Genomic DNA, 14,631 nt, shown 5'->3' with positions numbered 1-14,631 from the left:
ATCCAGCAAATGTGTTGTATTGGTGTTTAAAAAATATAAACATCTGTTTACGGCTGCACGAATTGATGGTCGTAACAAAATTCAAACACCATTCTCTTTGAAATAAAATAACTTTGCGTGTTTCTTTGACCATCTGAATTTGGTCAAATGTAACTCCAAGTGTTACAGTTTGGTCACGGTTTTTCTGTAGATAAATGGTCATCCTGAAAATAGAAAGTAGTACAATGAAAACGAGTGAAAACTGAGTGTGTTGATATTAAAAATTTGAGTATGGATAGGCCGGGAAAAGTTTGTCAGAAGTACGACCGAAGACCTGTTTTTCAGTTGGTACGACTGACAATATGTAAAGTTCAAGAGGTTGTTTTCTGGGGCGCTTTGTAGCCTTGCACGGCGTGACGAAATAACACCAATAGACAAGTCAAATCGTTAAATATAAAGTACTAGTTGGGACTTTCAAAGCTTGCCTTTTTAAGAAAAATAAAAAATTAGATTCAAGTTAAATGACTTCAAACTTTACCACTTTATGGTGGCGGAGAAAAAAGCGTTGCCAACTTAAACTCAATTTTAGAAGCTCTGAACTGCGGAAATTTCTTCTTGAAGTTGTTCAAAATTATGTAATTAGATGAATTTATGGAAAGTTCGGAATATTACTCCAACTATTCCCAAATTGTAATTTTTTGGCAAGCCAATTTTCCAACCAGAAGAAGCGTTTCACAAACAAAACCACATCAATTATTGTAATCATCTTACGATTAGCAATATTTTCTTTTGTTTATTTATTACTTAGTGAACTGGTTTGCTGACTGAATGCGTAATCCTTACAATGACCATGAACAAAAAAAAAAAGATTTCGTAGGAAGAGCTTCATTAAGTTTGAGTAACATGACAACTGATCGTTTATCATAATGACATGGACTCTCCTTTTTTCATTACAACGTCTGGGGGACTTTGGGGGGTAAACGAAACCCCAATCTTCAAATTTTTACACGTTTTTTCCCTGTAGTGACAGTATTGTCCATACAAAGCGGTAATTGTAGCCTTGGATTAATTATAACAATAGAAGAAAAGAGAGGTCCTTGAGAGGTGCAGTTAAAAAAAGATTTTATTACTCAGTTCGTGTTTTCATATATTGAGGTAGGTTGTTTTCGAGTGCTTTTGACATTGAATGATTTTTATAATTATTTCCAATCCAATCACGCATGAATGATTATGATTAGTTTGATTAGTTTGATTGTATCAGTTCGATATTAATCATTTAATACAATGTTATCAAAAAATGTTAACTTGTTTGTTTTCATGGTTTTGAGGACAAACACTGTGAGAAAACATTCTCAAACTGACGTGTTGCAGTATCTGTCAATAACTTCTTCACCTCTTAAAAGTGATGGTCTAATGGCCGATTTGAAAATGATCAAAATTGAGTGATTGATAAGGAAACATTTCATTGGTGATATGAGGCTGATACAATTTTAATTGATCTCAAAATCTCTTTTATTTTTGACAACGCTTCCCATGTCAATGTGGTGTCATTTTGGGCAAATGTCAACTTCTTTGAAATGACCAAATCGATTTGAGAAAATCTGGTCCGTATGATCGCCCACACATTATCCGAGGAAGAAGTAGAAAGCCTCAGAACCCTTTCTTTAGCAGCTGTGAGAGCTACCTCAGTTTCTCAGTATATGCGTACGTACCCAAGAAATCTATCTAAACTCCAATAACAATTTATAGTAAATGCCGAAAACGGAATCCACTGTCCAGTTTGTCGAGTCGGAGTGATAAAAAGACATTACAGCAAATGTGGCTTAATCTGGCTCCTATGCTTTCCTTTTGGTATCTTGTGCTGTTATCTCTTATCATCGAAACAGTGCAACAAGTGTGGATTCAATGAAGGGTTGTAGAAATTTCCACATATGGTTGCAGAGTGGAAACCGAATTAGTACTGTTAACTTTTCAAGCGGACAGTAATCGGGAGAGTAGTGTGGTTGATCCTGACCCAGTTGCGGTATTTTGAACTCGTGCTAGTAAACAGAGCACTATTCGTTTCGCTAATATTTTCAGTAGTATGCTTCACTGGATGACATAAAAGACAGAATTGAATAATGAGATGTGGTTCAACTGATAACGACAAATAACATTGATGTCTGCACGGCTATTATGTAATCATATGATAACGATTAAAAGTGGTACTTTGTACCGAGGGATTCAAAACAGGCGCTATTAAACGACGTGTACTGTTATTATTATGATGTTTTTATCGAGCGTTTGCAAGGACGAACTAAATTTGGGAAAATCGCGTTTTTAATTGTCGACAACTTCACGGAATTGATTAAAAAAATTTCTTAAAAAAATTACAGAGCTATGAAAAATACAAATTTAAAATAAATGTAAGTTTAATTTTTTCATGAAAGCGGTTAGTTTTTCACATGTTTTGTCTGGCCCAAAAAAAAAGTTTAATTTGAAAAAATTGTTGGACGCTAAATCCTCGTTACAATTTCAAATTTCTGTATAAAAAATTAAATTGGACAGTTGCCGGTGTCTAGAATTTTATAAATTTTGGTTGTTTGGCCGCAGGGACGAGAAACTTTCCAAAAAATTATTTAAATGAGAAAAAAACTAAATTTAAAATAATGGTGGATGCGCCAAAATTTAGAATTTTTGTTAAAAGCTTTGTTTTATGGTCAATGCTTATTTTCTTATAGAATTTTTATCTGTTTGTCTAAATGCAGAATTCTGGATTTCAACAGACCCAAAAAAAATAAGATTATTTTGAAAATGAGCTAATTTAATTCCAAATAATTAATTTATAAAGTGTTGTTTTCTTGTGGTTCAGTTTCATGAAATATGCTTTCTTTCTTATAAAACTCATGTGTTTAAATGCAAAATTGAGATTTTTTTATAAAGGTTGACCGAACTGAAAGAATTTGAATTTTAAATTATTTTCAAAAATTATCCTTCCAGTTTAATCTTTTTAAATTGAAAAAAAAAGTACACCTTAATCCTTTTCCGTTTAAACAAAGCAGGAAGAAAAAAGTTCTCGGAACAAAGAAAAATCGGAATTTTAAAAACATTTATAATATTCATAAAATTGTATTTTGTTACCATAATCGATATTTCTTCTCTGCTTTAGCGCATCTTAAAAACTGGGTCGTTTAACTTGGAATATTTAACTTTTAAATTATTTTAATGTATTGATCTACATACAATTTTTCTACCTATAAATAAATAATAACAATAATACATGAAGCAAGATGAATGTTACGAAATAGCGAATATTGAATAAACAATCTGTTTTTGAAGTTATTACTAACCAACGAGCTTACTTTACGAGTTTACTTTCCTTCTTGACAATTAGCGCGAATTTTCCTCCAACACTGCAAGTTAAATAAATAATTTAAGACTGTTATTTTGCGCTCGCCCTTGATTAAATTGGTTTAGAGCTCAGAGAGTGTGGGTCGCGACCTCAATAGGTCATACAAAAATTGAAGGGTCATAAAAACCTAAGCAGTTCTAATGGTGACGCTAAAACTGCTCAATTTTTTTTTGATACAAATTAACGAGCAGGTGCTCCCCAAAATTAACAGCCGGCCAATTTGCAGAAAAATACCGCGAATTCTCGACTTGACAAAGGATCAGTTCTGGTTAGTTATTTTTTCTTTGAAAGACGGTCTAGATTAGCTTTAGCGTGTTTTTCGTTTGAAACAAATACGATTGGACGCGACTCAAGAATTCTGCCATTTGGGTGGTAAAAGCTCCGTGTTGATGATTAGAAATGAAAAATTGTGCTTTTTTCGCAGGTAGCTCGTTTCATTTCTTATTATTTTAATATTTTATTAATAAAGACGTCTTTCAAGTCAAGTCAAAGGAAGCTTTCTTTGTTCTCGAATTTTGTGGCGAATTAATTTCATCTCCCCAATCCCCCACGGAATTTATAGCTACTATTCCAATAAAACAGACTTTTGGCAAGATTGCTTTCAATCACATTCATAAAAACCGGAGAAAATCGACCTGATAAGCATCAATGAAGAGAAACAAAGAGAATCGGAAAGTGCGCAGTCTCGTATTGATTTCTTCAAGTGGTATCAATGAGCACTTTTTTCTAATTGTCACGTGACTATCATTGGAGACAATGTTAATTTTCCCCCATTTCCTATTTCCATGTTGCTCCCCCCTGCCCCCGGAAAATCTCATGTAACCAAGGTGGTTCCGGGAATCATCTGGAAAATTCCAAAATCGATGTCAGCTGAGCCCTACACTCGCGGACGCAAGCGCACTTTTAACGTCCTTGTCCTCTAACTAACCCACCCCAAACGTTCTATTCAACACTTTCACCTCCCTCTGCGCTCTCCTGCTGAGATTATCCGAACAAAGAAAAGTGAAAACAAAGGAAATCCATTGATTGGGTTTTTTGTTGGAATCGAACAATTCAAATGTACATAAATTGTTAGCGTAGACTTTAACTTGTAAACAAAAACATTGTAATTGCATCAGCCAAAAATATCAATGTTGAGATACAGCGTCAGTTTGCAAACATCGCTCGTCCTTTGAATCTGATGCAATGTTAACCCTTTTTGCGTTCGGTGATAAAGTAAATCCAGAAATTTCCAGAATAATTATGTACTTAGATAAACGAAAGTTGAAAACCAGAAATTTCCAGTAGGGTGGCGGTAATAATAGAATCGATCAGTTTTTTCAGTTCTATACTTATATCGTGTTTACGGACAGTTATATATAGTCCGTTTATTTTGCCCTACGGAATGAAATTGATTTATTAAACACCTACAATCCATATTTTTACATCTGTTACCAACTGAAATAAGTAATTCAAATGAAATTCACTACATGAAGGCCTTTTTTGAGTCATGATATGATGAAACACTAACGAAATCATTTTTAAGGTCAAAACCCCAAACAAAGACATTTTTACTCGGTTTCTATGTAGAAATTTAATTGTTGTAAGGTTGTATAAACTTCCCGTGTCCCGATAAGCATTTTACATACATAAAGAATAAATATTAACAAGTTATGTTTGTCACACAAATATTCAGACAATGTCTACAAGACGTTCTGATCGAAATAGAACAAAACGAACCGCTGACAATGATAACAAACATGTGACAATTACGTTTCGACTAAAAGATTATTCTTTTAAGATTGGGAAAAACGCCAAGTTAGAAAAAATATTTTGAAAATAAGAAAAATTGACATTTTTGTGTGCTTTACGTGTCTTGGAAAATTTATATCAATATTGCAAGTTTTTTTTTCGACATTCTTCCACGTGTAGGGTTTTTATCTCCAAAACATGTAATTATGGAACTTTGTGAAATGCATAACTGCTAATTTTTTAAGTTTTGGAATGCTATTGTTACTCGTGAAATATTCCATTAAGTTATTTATGCCACTGTAAAAAAAGATGTAAAAAAAGATCGTTTCGAGGAAAACTATGCGAAGGTAAACGCAATTTGTCAATTTCTTCGGAAAATTGTGGAAATGCTGCAAGTTTTGGTACTATGGTAACGTGTATTGGCTCTTCCAAATTGCAAAATTGTAGAGAGGAAGACTTAAATTTTAGAAATTTTTATTTTTAAGACCAAGCAAAATTTTCCTATGTTTGTCACTAAAAATTGTAATTCTGGTAATTTTAGTGATACAGTTATCAATTTTGGGAAAGTTTCTCTCTTTGAATAGTTTATTAGCTCTACCAAAATTAAAAAATGTAGAGCATAGGACTCAAATTTTAGAATTTTTTTTCAGACCAACCAAGAATTGTCAATATCTGTTGCTAAAATTCGTAATTTTAATAATTTTGGTGCTACTGCTATGAAATTTGGGGAAGTTTCTCTCTTTGAATACATTATTAACTCTACCAAATTGCAAAATTGTAGAGCAAAGACCCAAATTCAAAAAATTTTGGTTTTAAGTCTAATTAAAAAAAAAAAATCTATATTTGCCACTAAAAATCGTAATTCTGGTAATTTTAGTGCTACAGCTATAAAATTTGGGGAAGTTTCTCTCTTCGAATAGTTTAGTAACTGTACCAAATTGCAAAACTGTAGAGCTGAAGACTCAATTCTTAGAAATTTTTATTTTTAAGACCAAACAAAATGGAAACTAATTAGTTCGTAGTTCTCATAAAAAAATTGGCAATTTTTTTTGAATTGAGACTTGAATTTGTAGCCTGAACAGAACTCGAATAAATTGACCAAATCGATCTAGATTGACTATACCAAGTTGGGCCTAAATTCATTAAAACTGAACTAACAGTTCTAAAATTAGCCATTTTCTATAAATTTTAATGGATTTCGTTATTTTTATGTTTAGACATATCTAAAGTAGCATATTTTTACCGTTTGACATGTTTATTGTTTGTCAGTTTTAATGTAAGACAGCCTACTTACTGTATCTATTATTCATGTTTCCATGGTCAATTTTTATTGCATTTTTATTGCCATTTAACTGAACAATGCAATTTACGATTGCTGAGTATTTGTAAACAAGAAACGTATAAGGGCGAAATAACACCGGACCTCTACAAAATTACTTTTTAATTTAGAACCAAAAATCGCTTCAATTTTTAACTCTTTTTCTTTAATCTAATGTTTATTCTATTGACATGGTGAATCAATACCCATATTTGTTAGACCGCGAGTCGCGAGATAAGATATAAAGAGAACCAGATGTTCATCGATACATGTACGGTTTTTTATCTGGTAACTTTCCACTAACTGCCTGAACTACAATTGGTAGAGTAATCTATCAAGCGAAAGCAGTCTCTTATTCATTTTTCTAATTATGATCTCCATTAATGTCACACGAAAAGAACAAACCTGGGAACGTTGCTCAAAATTTCTAATCAAACGTTGCAACGAGCACTGTACTTACCTGTTCTGAGTCCATTTGAATTGATTATTTTGCGATCGTAACTAGTGTGTCAGGTCGTTTACCCGATGCAATACTGAGATTATGTAATCAGTCCGTAAACGACAAAATGAATTAAATATACATAACACATATGAATAGGAAAAACGAGCCTTTTCTTTGTGGGCTAATTGGTAGTGGGGCTTTTAGACAAAGAATTGCGGTTTTTGCCTCAGCACCTGCGGAGGATCTTCATTTTGGCCATGGCAAATTCAGTTAGTAATATTTACTGAGTCAGATTTTGTGCAATTCGAGATAAACCGTATTAGCGGTATCAAAGCTTATCATTTCCAAGGCCGCTGGAAACAGTCACTGTGTCTACCGAAGTATGATAAAAACAACAAGATTTCATCAGAAATCGCTTTGGAGGTTCTAGATGATGCAACAACAAAGACAATTTTATGTAAATTGGAAGTTTGCCCGTACGCATGCTGATGTAACACGGCTTTTGGTTGAATCTTAATTCTCTTCCCGACGTGTTCCTGCAAGTTTCATCCGACAAAAGTGGCAATTTGGTCTGAAAAGCTGCGTCCCAGTTTGTTGTATGAAACAGTTTTTTTGTCAATAGAAAAAATCATGTTCGTGTTCCAAACAAAGAAACATCAGTACGTGATGTAACGATGAACACCGAACGGAGCATCGTGAAATTTCGACTCCGGGGTAGGGGAATATGATAAAAGTGAACCGGAGTGAAGTGTTCCGCAGTTGTTTGGAATTGGTTGTGTAAGAAGCTGGTCGAGTTCTAAAGAAGCGGCCGCTTCCTGTTGATATCGGGTGATATTAGTGTTATATAAAAATGGAAGTTTTACCGGTTAACCACCTTTTGGAGTACCAGAAGAAGAAGAATTCCTTCGCCGAATGGTACTATGATCCTTCGAAACAAGTCGAAGAATTGTACTGCGATTCGCCGGTCCAATTCCTCTCGAAACGATTAGAAGAAGAGATCCGCTCTGCGAAGCGGACGCATTTATCCTGTGGAGAAGTCCTTCTACCATGCGGACTTTTACAGAAAGTCGCTGAGGATGTTCTCCAAATCGCCGAGACGGAGTTGTATGGTTTGAAAGGTTGTACGTTATATCTTTTGTATGAAGGCGAAGAGGACTGTAGAAGGCTGAGTAATTTCAAGATAGATCCGAAGACACCATCGACTTTCGAAATTTATCTCACCTTCAAACAAGCCAACGCTGGTTGGACTTTTCTGCCCCAATTCCTCAAGTAAGTTGAAGAGAATTTTTACTGTGATTTGGTACTACAGTTGTGTTTTCTTTACAGAAAGATAACCAGGGGCAGTACTGTTGTCATCAGCACCGAGTACGAACTTACCAAAAAGAAGTTGTACCGCGGCTTGTCCTCGAAGAATTAAGAGACTGATCCCTTCATACGAGTTTTATATTTTTATAAGTATAAAGAAATCTATAAGCGCAGCGTGATGTTAGTTTTAGGTTTGTTTTTATTTTTTATTTCATTTTATTTTAACAGTATTTGAAAACCTCGATTAGAGGTGTTATTTTTTTAATAACAGAGAGGATTCCTTCTGGAATCTGTGATTTCTGCCATCGTGATATGTGTTATAATAATACAATGATAATACGATGTACCTGTGTACTTAAAATGTTTCAAGTATTTTTAAATTTTATTTAAAGGTTACTGAAGCTTTTTTTCAATTGTGTTTTGTTCTTGTGATATAGAGTAGAATTGTTTTTCGTTTAAACGTCAATAATAAGACATGCATGGTCGTACAAATTTTCAATTAACATGTATGTTCACATATTATATTTTTTAATGACGATAATGTTAAGAGTAAGAGGCTATAACAATTAGGTTGTAAGATATTTTATATACATGTAGTTTTTATAATGGATGAGTAGGTCTATTATAATCATAGTTTTTGCTACTTGTGTGATAGTACAGTATCTGTACAACTCTCAAGCTTTTGTACTATGAAAAAAAGAAAAAGTAATAAAAAAAAATTATTGAAAATTAAACATGCTTTTATTGCCGATCCTTACAATAAACGAACTAGAGCGGTTTTAACGATCTTTTGTAAATATTGATCCACTTTTACATACTTGAATCGCAGACTGATTGGCGATGTTCCGCCATCTGCATCTATTATTGTAAACGCCCGCAAATTTTTTTATTGAACGCCGAGCGCATAAATCCAACATTGAATTTTTGAACATTTAATTTTGCCGTTTGGTCGTTCTTTATAATTGAACCGAGTTGGTAAAAACGAACTAAACTTGACTAAATACTTCGTTAAACCGTTTAGTCGAACTTAGTCTAAATTGGACTAATAAACGTGAATAAAGCACTAATTCAATTGGAATAGAAGGATTGGATTTTAGTGCAACTTAAATTAGTTTAAATTCGGTTTCAAGTACGTCTAATCCCTTCAAACTTTTCCTCTGTCAGCGACTAAATTCTCAGTGAATTGTAACTGGTACGGAATAAATTGTACTAAATTATCCTTCAACCAAACTTGACAACTCATTGTCTAAAGCGATAATTGTTCGAACACTGCTAACTATTGAATTTTTTTTTCGTGCAACCCCCAATTCTGACTGATGCATATCAAAATCGACTTCACTTTCGACGTCAACATTTTGCTAAAACAATTGGTTCGAAAGTTTGTTGTCGACATCCACGTTATTAATTAGTCGCAACCGTCGATTGTTATACCCAGCCATTATTTCTCTTTCATTGGTTTTCACTGAATCAAATTTCAATCGATGACTCACTTTTCGTTTTAATTAGCGGAAAATTAGACTGCTTCACCTACATATAGTTTCCTTGAAATTGTCAACATTTTTCGCCATTATCGCCACAGAAAATTCTGGTGGCATGTCGGCTATGCGCTTTCGATTCCTGGAAAAGTGCAGCAAATTCTATGAAAACGTGTCGAACATTGAGTGCTGATACGGTTGTCGTTAATTGTTTGGTTTATGAGATAAACTTTATCATATTGTATTTGCCGACAATATTTACACTTCACCTATTTGCACAGCGGGTATAACGAGTAAAGCAAATATGTTAGATAGCGCTTTGTGGTTGCTATTGTTGTCCAATCCATCTGCAGAGTGTACAGATGTTGATTAACTTTAGTCATCTTGTAGCGGACGAAATTCGGAATTTTCCGTTTGCTGATCGCGGAAAACGCTCGCTTTATACTGTTTACCATCACTATAATATACATACCCATAAAGTGGCCGGAAAGTAACTATTATTACTAAACTACATGTTATCAAAGGAATTCCTTTTTTCGTTGACACGTAAAGGTGTAATTTTCGTACCTGTGTGCATATTTTACCACTTTACTTGTCATTTGTGAACTGATCCCATTTACTTTTGCTAATGTATCGATAATAAACCCTCATGGGCTGTCAACTATTCCCTCGGTAATTGCTACATTGTAGCCAGTTCAAATTATAGTCTTTGGATAACGAATTTTTTACAATCATTCCGCTGCTTCTTGGCAAATTTTGCCTTTTTTGTAAGGTCAAGCATACAAAATCCATAATTTTTTGATATTCTTAAAAAACACGTGACAGTTGGTCTTAGTGCCAAGTATTATGGTAATAAAACCATAGATAAGAAATATGTTATAATGACATTCTTAATAAAGATTTTTTTATTCCCAATTAAGTGTGGCACGAATTTTAATTTTTTATTTATAACTCGGAGTTTTAGCACTTAATTCCGAGGTTCTCGATAGAAACTAAAGTTATTTAATAGAAATTAAGCTTTGCAAAATTTTTGCTTTCTGAAGTGTAATATTCAAGTTTGGGGCACATAAAAATCGTGCTAAATTTAGTAAACCCGTTTAGTTCTGTTTGTGGATGCATAAATGCTGGAATTACGCACTTGGTAGTAAAAACAGACTCTTGCGTTGCCATTATCTTTATATTTAAAATTTCTTTTTTTTTGTGGTCTGGTCAGTGGTAATAAAAGCGGTGTGATTGATTTATTTATTAACAGTGTTGTTTTAAATTCGATTGAAAATCTAAACATTTTAGGAGCAGCTGTGCACTTTAAAGTACACCTCCACGCATCAAAAACCTGAGTGGACCATATAAATTCAGATAACTTATTTCTACAAAGTTCTACAAATATTTTAACGCTAAACACAAACGATAAACATCACCTTGAAAGTTTGCAAATAAAGAAACGATTTTATGACTAAACTCTCGTATTTTTTATGCTTGTTTTTGGCCAGTTTTTTTATTACCATTGCAAATAAACTGATCACCACCTGCATTGAAGAAGGCTATCAAATGCAGGTATATCCATATACATTGTTTCTTCATGGTTACAGTCTGTTGGTTAGCAGATAATTGAGACCCATGCAGGGGACAGTTCTTTGTTAATTTAACCCCAACGTAAATGTAAATTTGGGCTGACTGCAAACAAAGGCATTTGGGGCAAAACCCCGATGTGGGTCGAAGCGCATGCTTGAGAAATTTCTTTGTTCAGGGAGAGTACGATATTTGATGTAAAAGTAAAATGATGATGTAAATAATAATGCGGTGACACCACCGATCGAATTGCCTGTAAATAATAAAATAATGTAAATATCTAAGATTTGCCTTGACTTCTATTTTCAAGGTTCCAAATGTTTCACTTGGCAGAATATTGAATAATTTAGGCTTTCGCACAAAAGATTTAGATTTTTCGGTTCGGTGGTGCGATATGTCTCTAATTCCTGACATGGGATTTTATATCTACCTGTGAAGGGACATCTTTTGTTGGCTCACAGGTGTATGGGTCTTTTGATACCTTAAACCGTTACAAAAAAACAGGTTGCACTTCTTGAGTCTCTTCCATTACATAAGCCCCAAAAAGTCGACCTTTAATCGATAGAATCACTGGCTTTTATTGCCTTGTTTACCATCGTCACCCACTTTTTAGTCATATTTTACCAACTTTTTTACTCTAATTATTACCAATTATCACTTCTTTACTAATCCCCATGATTCTAGTATTAATTCGTTCTGTATCTTTCCTCTCCCAAAAAAAGCATGCAATTTCGGCCGTCATTATAAGGTAGCGTTGTTGATTGTTGAAGTCATCGGGTTATGTAATAAAATTGACAAAAAACTTCGTTCTTTGCCAAGGCCAAGGTCAAAATCTTCTGCGCATGTGTTGTATCTAACAGCTGTTATTGATTACATTCGCAACTGTGTTCACTCCACTTCCCTGTTTTTATTGGAGATGGTCCTGGCGAATTTTAAAGAGGCGATTTGTTTGCTTTCGATAATTGCTCGTAAAATTTTTATCTTTGTTTGCGACATAAATGGTTGGGTGGGAAGAATAATTGGCTTGTTACCTAATTATTTATTTAAATAAACAATGAGGTATTGTGGTATCACACGACTGATAAGGGTGATTCAGCGCGTGGACAAAGGAAGAAGTCGGATTTTCTTTCGAAATTGGATCTGAATTCTTTTTAGTGTAAACAACATAAAAAATTGATTTGGTTTGTAAATTTTTACTTTTAGGGAATTTGATGTTGTTTTCAACGTTTTTCTTATTTTTTTAAAGATCTAATTTATCTGTCAATTTTGGCAGTTAAGAATCTGAGCGTTTTAATTTTATTTTTTGAGTTTTAAGTTTTGAGAGACCAAAAAGACAGATCTATAAATAAGTAAGGCTAAAGGATTCTGAAGTTTAGCGAATTCTAAAAATACCATGAAATTAGCTAGAAGTGTAAGAGCAAAATTGAAAATCTTCCATTTTTTCATTAGTGGCTTCAATGTGAACATGATTTTATATCGAAAATTTACTAAAATTATTAATTCTATTTAGAGCAAACAAATGTTCGTGTCCAGAGTTTCAATTTTAAAAGGATTAACGACTGAGAATTGTCAAATTATAAATTTTTTGAAAAGTGGTTTCAATGTGAAAATTGGAATTGCTCTGGAAATTGACTGAATTTTCTGAAATTGAAACTCGTTACTTCTTTAAAATTTGAAATTCTTTTATTATTTTTAGTTAAAAATTGTTGGCAAAATTTTTGAAAATATTGAATAGTTGAATTTTTTGGGGGTTACTGCTTTCAATTTGATTAATAACTTTGAACAATTGTAAAAAATTTTAAAATACGGAGCATATTTTACAAATTTTTATTTTATGAAAAATCAAAATTTTTATAAATTGGAAAACTATATTCATAATATGGTTATTTGTTGAGCCTTACCTTTGAAATTGGGGTTGCTTTAAAATTTAGAGTTGTAGCTTTTAATTTAAATATGTAATTACTTTACCTAATTGCAAAATTGTGGAAAATGCGAAAGAGGTTTTAGAAATTTTTACTATAAAACGATAATAAATTTAAAGACATTGCAAAGATATGTTTGTAAATTGATTATTTGTTGGACAATACCATTGAAGTTTGCAGAGGCTGGTGCTTTTAACTTGATTAGTCACCTTGCCAAATTGCAAAACTGTCGAAAATGTTAAACCGATTTTTGAAAATTTTACTTCAAAACGAAAGAAAATTTGTATAAATTGCAAAAATATATTCGCAAAATGGTTATTTTTAGTTTTGTACTCTTCAGTTTCTAGATCCCTAGAAGCATTGTCTAAGATCTAACACATTATCAGACAAAACAGGAATTCTTAACAAATCCTATTTGTTTCATTCATTCATAAATTGGGAGAGATAAAAAGAGATTTATACCGTACTTTCACCATTTTTTGCAAAAAACTTTATTTGTTTACATTCGAGTGGAGTTTTTACGCTTTGTTTTATGACTTTGCGCAACTTCTTTAGTAAATTTCCATCTTTCGTTTGATATTCGGGACGGATTATGGTTTTTTAGCATTGCTGTAAGTTTGCATGTTTTTTTACGTCTAAACTACATTTAATCCACACATTGACAAATACACACTAAGTCTAAAGATTCTCAAATCACAAATTCTATATTACAAATTATGGCATTCAGAATGTTTGGAACCGTTTGAGTGTTCTTTTTATCTTCCACTTTACGCCCCAAACATTTCAATTTAAATTGTCTGACATCCGAGCACTGCGGTTGCGGTTGCGATTGCGAAAAATGAATGAACCTATAAATCGATCTCAATTAGGAACTCGAGCAGTAAAATTCTATACTGCGAAGCATGCCTGGAAATAGTCCTTTTTTTTAAAAACTTTGCCAATTGTAAGATGTCATAACCGGCCTTCACTTCCAGCCAAAACAAATGTGTTTTGTTCAAGAAACAAAGTAAGAATCCAAATTTAGGCGAAACTAAAAAAAGTGATGCAAAGTTTCTTAATTTAACAACACTTCTTTAAATATTTTTTAAAAGGGTATAAATTTTTAATGTGTTGACGTAAAAAATAAAGTAAAAAAAACAAGTACACGCATAATTTGCCGATAAAGTGCTTATTTTTATAGTTTGTTTGTCCTGGCAACACAACCCATTAAGAATAGTTCTATTCTTTTTAATTCACCTTGAAGATGATATCAGATTATATTATCTAAGTTTCTTTAAATATAAGTTTATAAAAATCGTATATTTACTCAGAGGAGTCGCTACCATTTTTAATTGAATCGATCTGAATATTCATCGATTGAAATCAAATTATAATTTATTTTAATTTAATTAACACTTACTAATTGAATATTCATCTAAATCGCGACGTGCAATAGTTAAATTTTAGATGGGGCTTTAGAACGTAACCCGGCCCTGGCCCCTCGAATCCCTTGAAGATGG

At 33.0% G+C, this 14,631-nt stretch overlaps 1 protein-coding gene and 1 long non-coding RNA gene across 2 annotated transcripts in view; both read left to right on the top strand.

Moving 5' to 3' along the window:
- The window catches only part of LOC148171660 (uncharacterized), a 54,263-nt gene that overhangs the window by 11,281 nt on the left and 28,351 nt on the right, over positions 1–14,631 (top strand). The gene's annotated exons all lie outside the window — the stretch shown is intronic.
- Positions 7,593–8,900, top strand: LOC148171662 (protein scylla-like). The gene is made up of 2 exons (XM_088042080.1): positions 7,593–8,130; positions 8,188–8,900. The coding sequence occupies exons 1-2, from the start codon at positions 7,712–7,714 to the stop codon at positions 8,276–8,278; spliced, it is 510 nt and encodes a 169-aa protein (XP_087898206.1). The 5' UTR covers positions 7,593–7,711; the 3' UTR covers positions 8,279–8,900.

Source organism: Gnatocerus cornutus, chromosome 7, assembly GCF_029298725.1.
Source record: "Gnatocerus cornutus isolate USDA-ARS CGAHR chromosome 7, icGnaCorn1.1, whole genome shotgun sequence".
Taxonomy (NCBI): Eukaryota; Metazoa; Arthropoda; class Insecta; order Coleoptera; family Tenebrionidae; genus Gnatocerus; species Gnatocerus cornutus.
The sequence above is the reverse complement of the archived record's forward strand: the minus strand, read 5'-3'. Positions and strand labels throughout refer to the sequence as shown.